At 37.1% G+C, this 17657-nt stretch overlaps 1 protein-coding gene and 1 pseudogene across 1 annotated transcript; both read left to right on the top strand.

Moving 5' to 3' along the window:
- The first annotated feature begins 934 nt into the window (after positions 1 to 934).
- LOC126508629 (protein TASOR 2-like) lies at positions 935 to 8576 on the top strand (annotated as a pseudogene).
- Positions 8577 to 13132: 4556 nt separating this feature from the next.
- On the top strand, positions 13133 to 14080 carry LOC126508628 (olfactory receptor 5V1-like). The gene has a single exon (XM_050153968.1). It carries the CDS (start codon positions 13133 to 13135, stop codon positions 14078 to 14080), a length of 948 nt encoding a protein of 315 aa, XP_050009925.1.
- Positions 14081 to 17657: the final 3577 nt, after the last annotated feature.

Here is a 17657-nt window from a genome sequence, read left to right as displayed (position 1 = left end):
ATTCTGTGTCTTTGGGGGAGTTTTAAAAAGACCTTTATGATGGAAAAACTGCAGCACACTCAAAAGAGAAAAGCGTGTTGGCACCCGCGCTCCTCATATCCTCCTCAACTGCCAACATTTTGACCCATTCTTCTTTTCTCTCTCACCTTTTGTATTTTTTTTCTAGATCATTCACAAGTCTGTGCTAGACTTAGAAGGCGGCAAAGCCCTTCCAGAAACCTAAAGTAAGCATCAAAGAAGTCAGACTGGGAGCTGCCCTGTACCAGTGTTCTCAGGCCACTGCACTGGGCCTCCGAGGGGCCACCAGCTCCATGTTTCTGGACTTCTCCCGCCCAAGTCACCTATGACTTGCAAACTTTACTCTCAGCAGAAAGAAGAGTGTCCTAAGAACCAGCAAGCCCCTGGAATGCTTAGAACATGCTGACGCAGTTCACAGAGAACCGGAATCTTAGTTCAAAAGCCATCTCCGTTTTCATGAGTATATTTGATGCTGTGCCCTCTAGAAGGGGCAGGTATGATTTTCATGAATACTGTGGATGATTCTGGAGGGAAAAGGGATTTAAGCTGCCAAGTCAGGACTAACATCCAAGGCCATAGGATGTCTTTTTCAGCCCTGGGTCTTCTCTTCCCTGTGTTCCATTTGGAAGATTCCTTGCCTTCTGGAACCCAGTCACCTTGGGATGCTAAGCACCACTTGCATCTCTTACAGTTCTATCCTGAAGAGGAAAGTACACAGACAAATACATATACAAAACCCTTACAGAAGTTTTGATAATGGGTGAGACCCAGTCACTGAGACTCTGCTGTGACCTTGAACTCAGGAGAGCAGAAGGTTCCCTATGGAGCCAGGTCAACTTTCCTGGTACAGCTGAAGGCAATACAGCCAGAGCCAGCTCAGAAGATTTCAGAGGCATGGGTCTGCAGGCTTTCTGGAATGAACCAGTCCCTCACCTTCTACCGGAACAATGGTGTGAGCAATAGACTGGCCAGCACCTTGGTATTTCATGTGGTGAGGGCCTTTCACAATTGCTCTAAGTCTCATGACTCCGACTTTCTCTCCTCTGCCTCTTTCGTCATGCTCAAACCACATCCGCAACTGCCCTTATCAACTTAGTTCACAGAGGAAGCAGCCAACACATTGAGAGGTTGTCTTCTCCAGTGGGGATGGAGAGCTAAGAGCTATGTTCTGTCATGTCAGTGGTGGGAATGCAAACTTGCACAACCCCTCTGGAAATCAGTATGGTGACTTCTCTGAAAATTGGGAATTAACCTACCTCAAGACCTACCAATACCACTCTTAGGATGCTCAATCATACTGTAAGGATGCAAACAATCTAGATGCCCTTCAACTGAAGAACAGATAAAGAAAATGTGGTAAATTTACAGAATGGAATACTACTCAGTGGTAAACAAACAAACAAAAACAAAAAAAATCAATAACATCTTGAAATTTGCATGCAAATGAATGGAACTAGAAAAAATCATCCTGAGTAAGGTAACTCAGACCCAGAAAGATGGGAGATGGTATATACTCACCAATAAGTGGATATTAGGTGTAAAGCAAAGGATAACGAGCCTATAGTCCACAATCCCAGAGAAACTAGGTTACAAGGAGAATCCTAAGAGAAATATAGATGGATGCCCCTAGGAAGGGGAAACAGAAAAGATCTCCTGAGAAAACTGGAAGCATAAGGGTGGGGTGGGGGAAGAAAGGAGAGTGGAAGGGAGGAGGAGGGAAGAAGGGACCTTGAGGGAATGAGATGGATAAGAACAGAGAGGGAGAGCAAGGAAAGAGATATCTTGATTGAGGGACTCATCATGGGGGTAGCAAGAAACCTAGCACTAGAGATATTCCCAGGAATCCACAAGGATGACCCCAGCTAAGACCCTAAGCAATTGTGGAGAGGATGCCTGAATTGGCATCACCCTGTAGGTCATATTGATGACTATCTTAAGGTGTTACACAGAGAAACCCTATCTCAAAAAACAAACAACAAAGAAGTCATCATAGAACCTTCATCCAGCAGCTGATGGATGTGGATGCAGAGGTCCACAGAGGAACACTGGGCTGAGCTTCCAAATTCCAGTTGAAGAGAGGAAGGAGCAATAATATGAGCAAAGACCATGATGGGGATACCCGCTGAAATGCTTTTCTGAGCTAAAGGGAGCTCAGTGACTCCGGCCTGACAGTGGGGGAACCAGTAAGGACCAAACAAGGCCCTCTGAATGTTGTGACTGTTGTATGGCTGGAGCAGGCTCTGGGGCCACTGGCAGTGAGACCAGAATTTATCCCTACTGCTTGTACTGGTGTTTTGGAACTCCTTCTCTTTGGAGGGATACATTGCTTAGCCTAGATATCATGGGGAAGGCCTTTGTCCTGAGTCAAAGCAATGTGCTAGACTTCCTTAACTCCCCATGGGAACCCTTACCCTCTCTTTGGAGTAGATGGGGGGTGGTTAGTGAGTAAGGTGGAGGGAGCAGGAGGAGGGGAGGGAGTGAGAACTGGGATCGATATTTAAAATGAGAAAAGATAGTATTTTAAAAAAAATAAATTAATTCAGTCTATTTGGTGTTCTATAAGTTTCTTGTATCTTCATAGGTATATCTTTATTTAGGCTATATACTCACTCATAAGTGGTTTTTAAATATAAAGCAAAGAAAACAAGCCTACAAATCACAATCCCAGAGAACCTAGACAACAATGAGGACCCTAAGAGAGACATACATGGATCTAATCTACATGGGAAGTAGAAAAAGACAAGATCTATTGAGTAAATTGGGAGCATGGGGACCATAGGAGAGGGTTGAAGGGGAGGGGAGAGGAAGGGAGGGATCAGAGAAAAATGTATAGCACAATAAAATCAATAAAAATTAATTAACTACAGATAAATTCAAGATACAAATGATCTCCAACTCAGTAATTGATGGATGGCTATTTCATATTCCTTTCCTCTAATACACAAGTCAGTCGGACAAAAGATAGCAGAGAAACATTAGAATTAAATGCCATTATATATCAAATGCATCTAGCAGGTATCTATAGAATTTCCCACTCAAACATGAAGAATATATGTTCTATTAAGCAATCTATGGATGGAAGCCTGTCTCAAAGAGTCCACCAGATGGAGCACAGAACTGATACAGAGTGACTGAATTGTCTCATCTGACTAAAATATAGTAAAGCTTACAAGCAAAGCATCTCTGGTAACTACACAAATGCCTGGAGATTAAATACCACATCATTGAATAATAAATGGGGCAAAGGATAAATCAAGAAAGAAATAAAAAAACACCTTCAATTAAATGAAAATGAAACACAACAACAACAAAAAACCCATGGGACACATTAAAAATCTGTCCTAAGAGGGCAATTTGTAGTTGAATACACCTACTTTTAAAAAAAGCCCTAAATAGCCCAAAGAAACAACTTAATGATTTAACTCAAGAATTTGGAAAAGCAGCAAATCAAGCCCAAGTGGAGTATATATTAAGACATAATAAAATCAGAATCTAACCTCATAAAACAGAAACAAAGAAATCAAAGACTCTAAGAGCTGGTATATTTTTGAAAGGATAAAACTAATTGAGAAACCTTTAGCTCAATTAACCAAAAGGCAAAAGACTCAGATTGATAGAATCTGAGATTAACAAAGAAATATTACAACAGATAAAAGTTCAGTATATTATAAAAGATACTTAGTCAGGCAGTGGTGGCGCACACCTTTAATGCCTCCCAGCACTCAGGAGGCAGAAGCAGGTGAATTTTTGTGAGTTTGAGGCCAGCCTGGTTTACAGAGTGAGTTCCAAGATGGCCCCCAAAGCCTGAAAGGACAGAAAAATGCTGTTTGAAAAAAGAAACAAACAAAAAACAAAACAAAACAAAAACTTTAAACTATGCTCCATTGTCTTAGGGCTTCCACTGTTGTGAACAGACACCACGACCACACACACTTTCATAAAGGGAAACAGTTAACTGTGGCTGACTTAGAGTTTCAGAGGCTTAGTCCATTATTGCCATGATGGGAAGAATGGCAGTGTGTGGGCAGACACAGTGCTGGAGAAGGAGCTGAGAGCTGTCCATCACAATCTGTGGGCAGCAGGAGCCTATGAGTCCCCAAAGCTCACCCCCACAGTGACACACTTCCTCCAACAAGGCCACACCTACCCCAACAAGGTCATACCTGCTAACACTGCCACTTCCTATGACCAAGAATTCAAACACATGAGTTTATGGGCACCATTCCTATTCAAACCACTACATCCATTATTTTAATATCCCAAGGAAATGGAAAAATTTGTATTCATGTGATTATATATTGTAGAATCATCTGAACCAATAAAGCTAGACCATGAAGAAATGAACATCTTAAAAAGACAAGTAATAAATAAGAGGTTGTAACAATAATAAAAACATTCTGACTAAGAAAAAGCCCAGTTGCAGATAGGTTCATAACAGAATTCTAACAGTCTCTTAAAGAACGCTGGAGAGATGACTTAGAGGTTAAGAACATTGGTTGCTTTTAAAAAGGTCCCTTGAGATCAAATCCCAACAAGCACATGATGGCTCACAGCCATCTGTAGTGAGATCTGGTGCCCTCTTCTGCCATAAAGGAATACATACAGGCATAAATAATAAATAAATATATATGAGTAATATATATTTAACATATATGCTACATATATTATATATTAATATAAAATATAAATATATACTGTATAAATAATAAATTTATATTAAAAAGAGCTGCTATCAATATCTTCTAATTTTTTAAAAAGCAGAGGCATACTTTTAAACTTTTTCTACAGTATCACTCTAATATCTTGACCAGGTAAAGATACGCCAAAAGAGAAACAGAGGCCAATATCCCTATACAAAAATACACAAAGCCTCTCAATTAAATGCTTCCAAAATGAATGAAGGCATAAATAAAAAAGATTATCCACCATACTAAGGATGACTTTATCATGGAGGTATAGGGATAGTTCAACTTATTTAAGTTGATAAATGTAATAAACTATATAGATGGACTTAATAAGAAAATCCCATTATCTAAAGAGATACAGAATAGACCTTTGATAAAATCCAACATACTTACAAGATAAAAGTCCTAGAGAGAAAACGACTGGAGGAAGCATCCATCAACATGATAAAGACACTATATATGGCAAACCTACAGACAGCATCATTCTAAATGGAGAAAAAGTTGAAGCAATCTCATTAAAACTGGGGATGACACAAGGCTGTCCATTATCTCCACTCCCTTTTCAATATAGAACTGAAAGCACTAGCCAGAGCAATAAATAAATAAAGAGAAGGAAATTAAAGGGAAACAAATTTAAAAAACATGTAAAATAATCTTTACTTGCTGGTGATTTAGGTAGGAGATTTTACCAGAATGGCTATGTCAAGAACTCATGGAAGAATGGTAAAGCCTTTCCCCTAGGGTAAGGCCCAGAGGGATAGCAAAACCTTCCTCTGGTTCATAAGAGGGTGTTGACAGTGTGTGCAGAAATCTGCACCATTGTTTCCCCACCTCCTGGATATTTATAGCCTCATGACTGCTCTCCTACAGAGAATACTCCTACCAAGATTATCTAAATCTATCTCCTTAATTCAGATATATACCATAAACTCTGCCTACTCAATTTACCTACACACAATAACCCTGACTCCTTGTTCAACTGTGTATAAGAAACATTCTGAACTTCCAGTGTGTTGGTCTTCTCCATCAGAGAACCCAGTCCAGTCCATGCCCAGGAGCCATACAAAGTCACAGCCATACTTTCTAGAAAGTATCAATCCATTCAGCAAAGTGACAGGATATAAAATTAACTTATGAGAACAAGGACCCTTTACAGGCTGGAGACCAGACTTATAGACACAATGAATTCTAGGCCAGCAAAGACTTCATTGGGATACTGTATAAAAAAAAAAGACACAAATCAGTACCTTTCTATATGTAAGAAAAAACATTTTGAGAAAGACATCAGGGAAATACACCCATTTTCAGAAGTCTCAAAGAAATATCTAAGAACATATTCATCAAGGAGATAAAGAAATGTCCTCAGACAGCATAGAAATTGGGGTTAACCTAAATCTGTGTTCCTGGTCACTAAAAATGGTTTCTGAAGAAACATCGATAAGCTAATGGAACACATTAAAAATAAGCAATTGGCAATCATCAAATGCTTAGAAGATAGGGAATTTTTCATTTTACTTACATCTTCAGCATTAACACCAGAACCAGATTTTGGAGATGAGCAAATGGGTCTACATGGTTTCCATTTATTCCATGCACCTCAATTAACAGGAACAAAGGAACTAAAAGTTGAAGATGGCATCTCTCTGAGAGTGAGATTCATACCAATACATACATATTATTCCTGCCCTTACTTGTGCACTTCTAGGAACAAAGAAATCACTTCCCGTAAAAGGAATCCCTCCAAACATCTTAGTAAAGCCTAGATTCCGAGACCTTTATAAGGTGGATAAAAGCCCGTCATTGATGGGGTGAAAGACACTGCATTCGCTGGGAAACTGTCCTATGGATTTGACTTGGCACCCCCACATGAAAGTGCCTATCAGAGTCTCTGACTCAGTTGAAGAGTTACTTTTCAGAGCCTACTGGCTGAGAGTTGAGCCAAAGAGAAAGGCCAGCACGTTGACTACTACAGTTCCAAATGAACAGGTGAGCCTGGCCTGCCCCCTAGAAATGGAAACAGCCCGTGTCCATTACAGAACGAGATTCCTCCGCCTACATCAGCTGATGGAGTGGTAACAGAGGCACCGTAGCTAGTTAAAAGTTCTAGCTATTCATTAGCCAGTAACAAAACAAAATGCCCCCTAGATGCCTCTCTACAGACTCAGAATGACTTCAGCATGTCTGTAAAGGAGTCATGTCACAAGGTAGTGCCATCACCAACCTCCGCTACCCTGGGAAACAAGCCATCCCTTAACTGTATTCCAGCAATAACTAATATATCAGATGGCCACCCAGAAGTAAGGAATAATGACAGGAGTAGTCTAAACCAAGAAAAGACTTTGCAAATACTTAATTCAGTATTTCCCAAACAAGCCGATCTAGCTATGAATAGGGAGGAGGTTCGCAGGGCGTTGTCAGGGGAAGATTCGGATACTGACCTATCTCTAATGGTATTACCACCCACAAGCTCCAGGGAGGAAATGGCAGCTGGTGAAGTTGAACAATGGCAGAAGACCCCAGTGTCAAATCCAGGACTACAGAGTAGAACTGAAGAAATGGTTAAACCGGAAGCGCAGGTGAGCTTCATTAAAAAAAAAAAAAAAAAAAAAAAACAAAAAAGTAAATTCAGCGAGCTATATATCAGTGTATCCTGTGGAACCCAGAGAACCACTGAAAGAGACACAAAGCAATGATTTAAAGACAGACACACTTTTTAAAGAAAATTGTGCCCCTGAGGTGGCAGAGGAAATTAACATTCCCTCAGGCTTTCCCTATTGTCCTCTAATATCACCAGCTTCTAGTCCTGATCCCATAGCACAAACTGAAGAAACACAACCCTTTCCATGGTACACAGTCTGAGCAAAGTAGTGAGTTATCCCAGATTAAGTCAGGAGGTTTAACTATAATTTTTTTTTTTTTTTTTTTGGTTTTTCAGACAGGGTTTCTCAGTGGTTTTGGAGCCTGTCCTGGGACTAGCTCTTGTAGACCGGGCTGGTCTCGAACCTGCCTCTGCCTCTGCCTCCCAAGTGCTGAGATTAAAGGCATGCGCCACCACCGCCCGGCTAAGAAAATTCTTTTGTTGGTTTTAAGACTTCAACGGGACAAGATTGGTTAACTGAAATACAAGTGCCTCTCTCTGCTGAAATGCCGCAGGTTCTAACCAGCGCAGACATAGAAGGCAGAGTAACTGCCCGGTGAGATATCTGAGTTCCGTGTCCCAAGTGAGCAGAATGAGAGTTGATCTTTCTTAGAAAAGGTACAATGCCATGATACAGAATTAAACAAGCCTACCTCATCCCCCAAATATGGAGGTAACTTTAAGACTCTTGAAAAACTCATAAAATCAGGAAACTCATTGCAAGTAATTTGTATGGAGAACAGAAATCTGGATACAAAACCTTTTGCCTTAGAGCCCAGTGTACCCCTATGTAGTACTAGAAAAATTGTTGAAAATAATCTTTGGCAGACACATTGGTTTCTATCACTACTGTAAGTGGAATAGTGAATATGTCATTAAAACAGACTCCTCTAAAACAGTAAGAAAAATAGCCTGACAGTGATTGGAAAATAGAGGCTGGTATTAATATGCAGCCTGGGTCTGTGAACTCTGTCTCCATTGACAAAACTGATGATGTACAGTCACACATTCACCCAGAGATCTCAAAGTATATTTCTTCCTCTGACAGTCTCCAGTGCACCTATTACACAAAGCCAGTAAGTGTAGAGCTAGGGTTTCGAACACAGGAAATACCTGTAGTTAGAATGGCCAGTGTCATCTTTGCCGGGGAGGACACCCCTGAAAACGTTTTGAGTGAACCTGCCAAGAGCTGTTTTGCTCGGGCAGCTTCATGGTATCAGATGATGACATACTAGAAAATTTAACATTAGTACAACTGGAATTGTCAAAATCCTAAAAAAAAAACTACATAAAATGGAAGATGGAAGTGGCTACTTCACTACAGAGAAAATAAAAAACTCAAGGAAGATGTCAGAGCAGATTCCATTGCACATAAAAGAACTTAATGCTGAAATCCTATCAGAGTGTAAATATCATTGAATTGCTTTGTTATCCCAAATGTGACTCTCCATCACCAACAAAAGCTGAAATTTTGAAACACTTGCTAAACCTGCAAATCCAACCTATCAGTGCCAGCTTTGCCGTTCCTAACAGACCAGCCCACGGTATCCACGGATGTCTCTGAAAATAGTGGAATTCTTTTCACAGGTGTAAACTACTTCACTATAAAAGATAGCATCGGTGATTAAACTACATCTTGGAGTTGAGGCCAGACACGGAAGACACCAACAATAAATTAGTGTTTTCCTGTGTCTTAAAACCTTCAAATACATGCAAGTAATCTTCAATGGAAAAAGCCATGTTTTGCTTTGCATACTTTGCTAGAATGTCTCATTTCGTCAAACCACAGTTGCTATTAGCTGTGGGTAACAGTGTTGAATATTGTTATAAATTATTTTCACTCTAAACCTAATGCCTTCAAAACTATTGAACTTAATATTAAAATTGAGACTTTCACATGTTTACCTAGCAAAAGTAAAGTCTATTTTAACAAATAGCCATTCTTGCTTGTGGTCAGAGGCTTATGAAGTGCATGTTTCATAGGTTTTACAGCACTGTATAAGAAATTATAATCTGTAATGGTTTTGTTTGCTATTGCATAAGAAACAAAGAGAAAAACCATTTTTTCGTAAACGACAAATTTAAACACTTTTCCACTTACTCGGGCTTTTTTTTTTTTTAATGTTGGACTACAAAAATCAATCTGAGGAAGAAATTATTTATGATATTAGAACTTTCTTAAGTCTTTAAAATGAACACAAGAAGAAACCATTTGTATACTATCTATTTGGAACAAAAGTTTTATACCTAGTTTGGGGTTGGGTTGTTTGTTTGTTATTTTTTTTAAATAAAAACAGTTCAAATGTAAAAAAAATGTTATGATCGAAGGACGTTTGTGGTGAGAAAAAGTCACTTACTATCACCAATGTATTTCTTTTTTTCATTTATTTATTTCTTTATTAATTAATTAAAGATTTCTGTCTCTTCCCCACCGCCGCCTCCCCTTTCCCTCCCCCTCCCCCNACCATTCGCATACTATCTATTTGGAACAAAGGCTTTTATACCTAGTTAGGGGTTGGGTTGGTTGTTTTTATTTTTTTAAATAAAGAAAGTTAAAATATAAAAAAAAATGGGATGGTATGTTCATTGAAGGATGTTTGTGGTGACAAAAAGTCACCAATGTATTTCTTGCTTTCCTTTGGCCACATGATTACTGCAAAGCATTCTGTCTTGCCATACCCAATGAGGCAACTCCAACCTTTTTCATCAGGAAAAGTCATTGTTACCTGCAGAAGAAACTCTTGAAATGACAACATATGTCTTACACCACATAATTAGCACTAGCCAAGTTCTTTCCAGGTGGGACAGTTCCATGAACCATTACAAGGAACAAAAATGGCACTCATGTAATGTAGGATTATATTAAAACTTTCATCAAATTGATTATCTCTGTGTCCCTATTACTAAGTTGTAGTAATGTGGTTATTATCTCTAGAGTTCTTGTTATTCTGCATCCCTAAGGGGACACGGGAAAATATAAATTATGGACCAACCCATTGTGTGAGTCCTAAGAACAAGTGTTGATTTCATTTTTGTCTACTAATGTAATTTGTTACTGGATAGCTTGATTTTTCTTGCTGAAACTATTTATTGGTAATATATTTTAATTTGATATGAATACAATATTTTGTTGCTATTGGTAGATATGCTAATAATATACAGTCCTAAATGTGTCATAATTTATGCTACATATGCCCTATTTTTACTAAGTTCTATCTCCTTATATTTTCCTATGTGGCAGAAATTTGATTATTCTAAAAAGAAAAAAATCTTCCTGTGTAGTAATTTTTGAATCCACCATACGAAAAGTTGTTTGTCAGAAATGGTAAGAAAGTCTATGTAATTTCCAGTAGAAATAGAATGGTTTCCCTACAGTCTTTTCATTAATTCCCACCTGTATGTTTACAATTTCCAATTATATCACATAACCATAAAATACACTTGAAGAGATTAAATTTAATGAAGCTTTCCTAAATCTCTGGTCTAGAAACTATTGATAACTACACAAGATTCTAAAACCTGTTTCTGATAACTGTTCTTGATAAAATCTTTTGTTTTTAATTACATCACAAGTTGTTAAGAATAAATTATGTTGATATTAGAATAAAAGGGTTGATAAATATATGAAGCCTTTGCATGTGAGTAAATTCTGTGTTCTGATAGCGAGGACCATAGGTTTCATAGAACACATTGAAACAATAGCGCACAAAATTAAGAAAAGTGTTACTGGGTTTTGTTGTGTACATATTGATCATATAATCTTAATAATAATGTAAATTTATCAATCAGAATATTCTAAAGTATATTTCTTATAGTTCATGTTTAAAGAACCAAATTTCTGTGAGAAAAACTGAGTTAGTAGATAAGTAAACATTTGTTCTTGAAGATGTTGCTATTGCAAAAAAAGAGCCCCATTTTGCTTTCATCTCTTCTATATTTGAAAGATTAACACATAGGATAAAATTTGAGTATTCCATTGGGCTTCTAAATTTCAAAACCCTAATAACTGATAAGATTCATTTTGTTCCTCTCATTGCCATTGTTTTTCACTCAGGAACACCCTTCACCAACTTCATAATCACATACACATATTTTGTAAATATTTTGATAGTTTTCTTTGTTATATTTCTAGATTTGAAGTGACTGGCAATAGAGGTTTATTTACTCTGAAATATGCTCTGAATTTGTTGTTGCTTAAGGAATGAAAAGGAGCATACCACAGTCCTATCTCTTTTTCTTTTATTTTGAAACAGGGCCTTGCTTTGTACTTTGGGGTGGCTTCAAATTCACAATTCTCTGGTCTTAGTTTTCTAAATGTAGGGATGTATTATATGGGGGAAAGATGAAAAAACCCTTTGTGCATTTTGGGGATAAAATCACTATGTATCATTTATATTATTTTTCTGTTCATTTTAACTTACTGAAGAATGTATTCATTGTTTTCACCAGGCAAAATAAATAGGAGTAGGATTATAAGATGTAAAATTTCACTTTGTTTTCTAACCAGTTTTTCTATGAATTGTCAATATGTGATGTTGTAGAAAAATGTTTTCAAGAACCACAAGTCAAATAAAATACTAATTTTTGGCTTCTGTCTAACTTCTCCCAGACAGTCTGCTTAACATCTTTATTATGCATGAATTAATGAAAGTGCTATTGCTCATATCTCAAAGATGTGGTGTTAAAGTTATCGAAGCATTTCTACATTTATTTCTTCCAAGTAGAATATATGAGTCATTCATATGTTTCTGACTCCATTGTTGAAGTGATTGCCTATAAACTTGAAGTTTCATCTACCAATGAATATATATGTTTATATAACATGATAATTAGGTAGTAGAAAATATGAAGTAGGCAATTGTGTAATGGACTAATTCGAACTTAATTTAGACTAAAGTAGTAGGTAGTGACATACACATTGAAATAAACCTTGACAAAATGAATCAAATATTTATGGTAATGTGAAAAATAGATCAACATTTAATTAATTATGAAATAAAAGACATGAAGATTTTTCTATGATTAATAAAGAGATGAATTAGTTACTCACTGAATTTCCTCTTGATATGGGATGGGATTTTTTTTAATATTCAGAATAACTATGGATATCCAGAAGTTCTAGAACTTCTAAAAGGAAAATCCACAAGACAGCAGCCACTAAGGGTATCCAGAGAATCATAAGACATGCTTTACAAATCATAAGGATATATTTTACTACACCAAACTTAAAGGGTAAAAGGAATGAATAATTTTCTTGATAGGTACCATTTACCAAAGTTAAATCAAGATGAGATAAACAATTTAAATGTACCCATAACTCCTACTGAATTAGAAGAATTTTCCAACCTCCACCCCCCAAAAGTCAAGAATCAGATGCTTTTAGCACAGAATTCTACCAGTATTTCAAAGAATAGTTAATGTAAATGCCAACACTCCTCAAATTATTCCACAAAAAACAAACAAAACAAATCAGAAGAAGCACTAACAAATTCATTTAATGAGGCCACAGTTACTGTATTACTAAAACAATATAAAGACTCAACAAAGTAAAAGAATTACAGACCAATTTCCCATATGAACATAGATACAAAAATACTCAATGAAATACTTGCAAAATAATGCCAAAAACACTACTAAGATGAGAAAATAGTAAATGTGAGAGAGGTAAGACAATTCTTCCACCAAATTCTGCTGTGTTCCCATTTTCTCAGCACCAGGATCACTGACTTATCACTTGGATATTTAGTCTTTGCTTTCATTTCCCTTAGAAGCATCGTTGTGGACAGAGAAGATGGATGCCTACAATCTTACCACAGTGACTCAGTTCATCCTCATAGGGCTCTCTGACCTCCCTGAGGTGCGTTATCCCCTCTTTGTGGCCTTTATCATCATCTATCAGATGACTTTGCTGGGAAACGGGGCCATCCTCTTGGCCATAGTGACTGGGAGAAAGCTCCACACTCCCATGTATTACCTGTTGGCAAATCTGTCCGTGCTAGACATATTTTGCCCATCAGCCACTGTTCCCAAAATGCTCAAGAATCTCTTGACTGAAGATCACAGCATTTCCTTTGTTGGGTGTGCTTTGCAACTCTATTTCCTGGTGGCCCTAGTTGGGACTGAAGTTTTCTTGCTGGCTGTGATGGCTTATGACCGGTATGTGGCCATATGCTTCCCTCTGCGTTATTCCCTCATCATGACCAAGGTTCGCTGTGTGCAGATGTTGGTGGGGACCTGGGCAGCTGGGTTTCTCAACTCCTTCATCCACACAATGTCCACCTTTAGCCTGACTTTCTGCAAGTCCAATCGAGTTAACCAGTACTACTGTGATATCCCCCCTGTGGTGGCCCTGTCCTGCTCATCCACCTACATAGCAGAGATGCTTGTTTTAGTGGTAGGAGGTACTTTTGGTGTTGGTGCTTTTCTGATCACCTTGATCTCCTACATATACATCGTGTCCACCATCCTAAAGATCCAATCAGTAGAAGGGAAGCGCAAAGCCTTCTCCACCTGTGCTTCTCATCTTCTTGTCGTCTTCTTGTTCTATGGCACAACAATATTTACCTATATCCGTCCGTCCTCCAGTCAACACTCTCCTGCCAGAGACAGACTCATCTCTATGCTGTATGGGGTCATTACCCCCATGTTAAACCCCATAATCTATAGCCTGAGAAACACAGAAGTCAAAGGAGCACTCAGAAAAGTTTTACGTCTTACAATTTGTTCACAGAAAACATGATTGTAGAGTCTCTCTCAAACTCTTCTTAGAATCAATATACAGAAACAGGTAGCAAAGTACTAAAACAATATATGTAAAGAAAGAAATTGATAACAAACTTGCACTGAAGTTCACATATTATTTTACACATGTCTGTATCCACTTTAATGTTTGTAATTGAAAAATAAAATTATTTGAGACTGAATAGGATTAGTGGGTTATTTGAAGTAAATATATCTATTACTGTCTTATCTGTGTCAACAGCTATATCCACACACATGCCTATCATTATATACCAGCATTCTGGGCTTATATTTATTATTTACATATATTACACTTCTAAAAACTGATTTCATTGATTCCAAAAATCTTTGCCTTTTAAAAAATCTTTCCACCAATATCATGAGAAAATAGCTTGGTTTCCCACAAGATAAACCATAAAGGATATGATGGCTCTTCTTTGTTTTTCGTATCCATGATCTCTGCTATTTCAATTTTCTTTGACTTTGGAAGTTAGTGTCATTTTAAACCATGTTTCTAACTGGTCTGAATTTAGTTTGTATATACTCAGCAATTTAGAATTAAAGTTGGTACTAATTGTTATTTTAAAAAATAAGATAAATAATAATAAAAATAATTTCAAAAGGAGACCATCCTGTATGGAATAATAAGGTTACTCCCATAGGACATGGGTCATTAAATGAAAACCACAGAGCGAGGCATAGGACATCAAGGAGTTATTGGTCAGGGAAGCTAAACAAAACTCTAAATCAACACAAGATGTTGCCATTGGTTACCCCTATAACTGGCTATATTATTTCTAGTGATTACGTCTGTAAATTTCTCATTTTATCTGAAAATTCATAGATAAAAATAAAACACTGTAGTGTTCATTAACTTTCAATTTACATGCTTTTATTAACTGCAAGTACATATCTATTTTACTTTACTATTTTGTTTTTAAAAAGTAGTTTTTAGATTTTATTTCATGTGTATGAATGTTTTGCCTGCATGCGTGTATGTGTGCCACGTGTGTGCCTGGTGTCCAAGGAGGATCGAAGAAGATACTAAATCTACTGAAACTAGAATTACAGATCACTGTGAGCCGCCACCATCAGTTCTGAGAACTGGACCCAGGTCCTCTGCAAGAGCAGTGAGTGCTCTTAACTGCTAAGCCATAGCTCTAGCTCTAGCATCTATCTACCACCTATCAGTCAATTAGCCAACTATTTTCATAATTACTATGCCAGCAGGAGTCAATTTACAAAATATGTGTTCAAATCTGCTGTGCACCCCCCCCCCATCTGTGCTCTATGCGCTAGAATCCAGTATACGAGCTTTGGGAAAGGGGCTGGTGGTTGAGGAAACACACACAGAGACAGACAGACACACGGACCTCCAATTACTGGTACAAAGCCCTTCTTTTATAGCACCATGGAGGATTAATATACTCAGCAGTCAATGGCCAACAGGTGAAAATCCCATCCTCTGATTTAGGCAAGGAACAGCTTTTAGTAACTTCAATTAGAAGGCTCTAGCAGGAAAGAGCAGCTGAAGGCCAGGACTCCAATTGGTCCCAACACAAATCAGTGTGTGTTTCTATCCATACTGGATCTGAGCTCTTTAATCTTCATGAGGATGACATAACTTTCACAAGATTCATCGTACGATAATGGTAAAAAAAATTGTAAGGTTTGAGTCCAACAAAGAAAAGACTTTGAAAATGTAATAGTTTTGTTATATTTTGAAGCAATTTTTGCATAGATTTATTCTTCGATGTTGTCCAGCCACAATATTCTACATGGCATGTCCAATTTTTTACATTGAGGCATGTATCTGTCATTTATTTATTTTACATTGAAAGCAACTCAGTTGAGTTTAACAAAACTAAATTAATAGTTTGAAAAAGTTTATGAATAAGTATTTTATATGTATCATTGACTGCATTTTAGGGCTTGAACACATTTGGTGGGCCTTTACCAGAAACTAAAATGTCAGTGTTAGAATATTCTTGTGCTTACATTAAATTAATTAACCATGTGGTCCCATTATAGGTTGGCAGTAATGTGCATTGTCTCTCTAAAGTTCCTGTTATTGTGACTCCCTAAGGATAAAGCAGGGATAATATAAATGATGTGCTAACCCCTGATGTGAATCTTACATTCAAGTGTGGACTTCGTTTTCATCTACTGGTGTAATTTGTTGGCCAGGTCTTTTGCTTTAATTTTCTCAAGTTTTAACTGGTAATATGACCTACTTTTAAGGCAAAATTTGCCTATACTATTTTTTAATAAGGTGCTTATAATTAAACAAATACAGTTTTAATTATGCCAAGGTTTAAGGTTTATCTTTTCTTTTTGCCTGCAGGATTGTGAGCATTTGAGAACTTAAGAACGGTTAGAGCACAGTGTGTAAACTAGAATTTGCTTTCTGTAGATTTTACTCTTTTGATAAAGGTGTTATATTTATACACTTGCTGCAATATTTATATACCTACAGTGTTGTTCTCAGATATTAATTAGACATATCTGTAGACAGATTTCTAACATTTCGATAGGATTCTGATCTTTTGAAAATGAAATACTGATAGGAAACAGTTTTGTTTTAATCATTGTCATTCAGGTGTTCACTGTCCTTCAGTTGCATAGTGATATACCCATTGTATTTTGTAACAAATTTCTTTGTTGTATTTCATGAATTGAAGAGATTGTCAGCCAGACTTTCTTCTCATTTTTTTCTTCCAATATATGCTGTTGTTTCAGAAGAGAAAATAACCACTCTTCCAGGAATTGTTCTCTCTCAGTCCTTTGGTTTGAAAGAGAGCCTACCTTTGTAATCCAGGGTGACTTCAAATTAAATTTCTTTTTTGCCTTAGCCACCTAAATGTAGGAATTAAAGGTCCACACCACCATATCAACAATAAGAGGAATCTTATTATTACTTGTATATTTCTTACATAGGATAGAGTGATGGAAGAACTTTCAAGTCCTTTGTGAATAAAATTCTTTTGTATAATTTTCATTATTTTTCTTAAGAATTTTAAATGATGATGGAAAATATTTATTGTTTTATATGAAGAAAATAAAGTGGTATGGAACTAGAATGTTCATTTTAATCTTCTTTTAAAATGTGATTTGATTTTTAATACAAATGAGATAAATACAATACATTTAAATATATAGTAGATATAAATACAAAGGCTTAAAAAAATCTCATCATAATTGGACAAGGCAAAACAACAGAAGACACTGAGCTCAAGAGAAGGTACTAACATCTGAGATCTACTTGTTCCCCCACTTAAGAGTCCCATAAAAACACCAAATTGATAAATATAATGTATATGCAGAGGACTTGCTGCAGACATATGCAGGTTCTGGACTTACTGTTTCAGTCTTTGTGTGTTCATAAGAGACGTTTTCAGTTCATTCAGAGCATTGTTATCCTGTGGTCCTCTCTTCCCGCCGGCTCTTACACTCTTCCTGCCTCTTCTTCCATAGGATTCTCTGAATTTTGAGGGGAATGATTTGATAATCCATTTAGAGCTGTGTGTTACAAGGTCTTTCTTTCTCTCAACCATCTGACCCTGTTTTTTTTTTTT

The sequence above is a fragment of the Alexandromys fortis genome, unplaced genomic scaffold (assembly GCF_014885135.2).
Source record: "Alexandromys fortis isolate MF-2015 unplaced genomic scaffold, M_Fortis_MF-2015_v1.1 scaffold_86, whole genome shotgun sequence".
NCBI lineage: Eukaryota > Metazoa > Chordata > Mammalia > Rodentia > Cricetidae > Alexandromys > Alexandromys fortis.
Note: the sequence above shows the minus strand (reverse complement) of the source record. Positions and strands in the feature narration are given on the sequence as shown.

Coding starts and splice junctions, on each gene's coding strand:
- LOC126508628 (XM_050153968.1), top strand. CDS start 13,133: ATGGATGCCTACAATCTTACCACAGTGACTCAGTTCATCCTCATAGGG.